The 2,830-nt window shown below is 36.6% G+C and overlaps 1 protein-coding gene across 1 annotated transcript in view; it reads left to right on the forward strand.

The window, feature by feature from the left end:
- Nucleotides 1–2,830, forward strand: part of LOC106469216 (A disintegrin and metalloproteinase with thrombospondin motifs 20-like) — a 113,302-nt gene that overhangs the window by 44,266 nt on the left and 66,206 nt on the right. The window contains exon 9 of the mRNA XM_022397666.1: nucleotides 1,099–1,248. Within this exon, the coding sequence (XP_022253374.1) occupies nucleotides 1,099–1,248 (150 nt within the window). The remainder of the gene's footprint in view (nucleotides 1–1,098; nucleotides 1,249–2,830) is intronic.

The raw sequence follows: 2,830 nt of genomic DNA on the forward strand, positions 1-2,830 counted from the left end.
TTATATATATATATATATATATATATAAATACAAGGGTGTTAATGAAGATATATTTTTATATGTATTTTGATTGTGTATTTGATTATTTTATCATAAAAAGAAACATTTTTCAGTTTTGAGAACAGTTGCTTAAAATTCACATAAGTTGAAAAGCTTTTTTATCTTTTAATGATATTAGCTCAATAAGCCTGTAGACCATATTGAAGAACTGGTCATAGGCTTATAAACGATTATTAAAGAACTGACTGTAAGCCTACAAATCATACAAGGGAATGACTGTAGACAATACTAGTGGACTGACTGGACCCACAGACAATACTAGTGGACTGACTGGACCCACAGACAATACTAGAGGACTGACTGGACCCACAGACAATACTAGAGGACTGACTAGACCCACAGACCATACTAGAGGACTGACTGAACCTACAGACCATACTAGAAGACTGACTGAATCTACAGACCATACTACAGAACTGACTGTAGGTCTACAGAACTGACTGGGTCTACAGACCATACTAGAAGACTGACTGGGTCTGCAAACCATACTAGAGGACTGACTGGGCCCACAGACCATACTAGGGAACTGATTTGGTCTTCAGACCATACTAGGGAACTGATTTGGTCTTCAGACCATACTACAGAACTGACCGTAGGTCCACAGAACATACTAAAGAACTGACCATAGGACCACAAGCCATACTAAAGAACTGACCATAGGACCACAAGCCATACTAAAGAACTGACCATAGGACCACAAGCCATACTAAAGAACTGACCATAGGACCACAAGCCATACTAAAGAACTGACCATAGGACCACAAGCCATACTATAGAACTGACCATAGGACCACAAGCCATACTATAGAACTGACCATAGGCCAACAAGCCATACTATAGAACTGACTATAAGCCCACAAGCCATACTATAGAAACTGACCGTAGGCCCACAAGCCATACTAGAGAACTGAATGGGCATACAGACGACTGACCATACTAGAGAACTGACTGGGCCTACAAACCCTACTAAAGAACTGACCGTAAGCCCACAAGCCATATTATAAAACTTAGAAAACGAAATGATGCTTGTTTTGCAGCCTCGGTATTCCACATGACGACGATTTTAAATGCAGGAAACATAGAGAACATGGTCAAGCGCTAAAAGTTATGGCAAGAATGTTAGACGAGAAAAGCCACCCTTGGGACTGGTCACCTTGTAGTAAAAAATACCTTACAAATTTCCTTGAGTAAGTATGTCTATTTATTAATTATTTTTATGAACTTACAAGTCGTTTTAAATTTTTACAATGCAGTAGAATCTTAATTTGTTGATTCAAAACGAACAAGTCCACAGAAAGGATATTTTAAGTTAGTGGTCTATCTAATCGAAAATTTAAGTTTTTATGTGCCCGTCCTCACAAAAAAAAATAGTTGCTACTGAAATCTGAAATATCTAGTTTAGACTCATCACATAAAATCATAAATAATAAATTAATCATTAGAGCAGATATAGGAAAACATCAAACTCAATGTTCACACTCAATATTTATTGTTCCACATCCGAGATGCAGAAGTCGAGAAACTACTCGAAGAATTTATGAACATCAGATGTTAGTAGTTAGAGGGGGATATCCCCTTATCTACTCTTGTTACTTGAACTTAAAATACCTCCTACACGGTTGTTAAGTCACAAAACCTCCTTCACGGTTGTTAAAAGCTACAAAACCTCCTACACGGTTGTTGAAAGTCACAAAACCTCCTACACGGTTGTTAAAAGTCACAAAACCTCCTACACGGTTGCTAAAAGTCACAAAACCTCCCACACGGTTGTTAAAAGTCACAAAACCTCCCACACGGTTGTTAAAAGTCACAAATCCTCCCACACGGTTGTTAAAAGTCACAAATACCTCCCACACGGTTGTTAAAAGTCACAAAACCTCCTACATGGTTGTTAAGTCATAAGATTCTTATACGGTTGTTAAGTCGCAAAGCTTCATTGGTCGTAAGTTGTTACAGTAGCTTCTTTGCGTAAACGCAAATAAGTATTATAAGATAACGTCTTGGGATAACCTAGGACCTATTGGTCCATTTTGGCTGTTTCATCCTTTAAACTAAACTAAAACTATTAATATATATATTAAAAAACTCTTAAAGCCAGCCCTTGTTATTCATATAGTTATTAAGCTTTTCCTTAAACTCACTTAAATTTACAACCTCCACAACATCCAAAGGACAACCACCCTGTTAGCAAAATGAAACTGTCTTAGCTGAAGATGACTATCACCCTGCCAAAATTTATATTTGTGTCCCTTAGTCCTACTATACTCACTGTTTAGTATTAAAAAAGATGATGAATCAACACTATCAATTCCCTTTACGATCTTAAACGCCTCAATCATATCCCCCCCCTAACTCTTCTTTCTTCAAGAGAAAATAATTTGAGAGATTTCAACCTCTCCTCATATGACAACCCCCTCCATCCCAGGCATCATTCTAGTAACTCTTCTCTGAACCCTTTACAACAATTCAATGTCTTTCCTAAGATAAGGAGTCCAAGACTGAACACAATATTCCAAATTTGGCCTAACCAGTGGCCTATACAATGAAATTATAACCTCTTTAGACTTATCCAATATCCAATATTTCTATAGATACAACCTAAAATCCTATTTGCCATGACACTGTTATGGTTATTCCCATCTAAATTATACTTATAATTCAAATTATGATAACCCACATGCACTATCATGATCTTTAAACCAAGATCTCTTTCTTTCATGACACTGTTAAGGTTATTCCCATCTAAATTATACTTATAATTCAAATTAT

The sequence above is a fragment of the Limulus polyphemus genome, unplaced genomic scaffold, assembly GCF_000517525.1.
Source record: "Limulus polyphemus unplaced genomic scaffold, Limulus_polyphemus-2.1.2 Scaffold3360, whole genome shotgun sequence".
Taxonomy (NCBI): domain Eukaryota; kingdom Metazoa; phylum Arthropoda; class Merostomata; order Xiphosura; family Limulidae; genus Limulus; species Limulus polyphemus.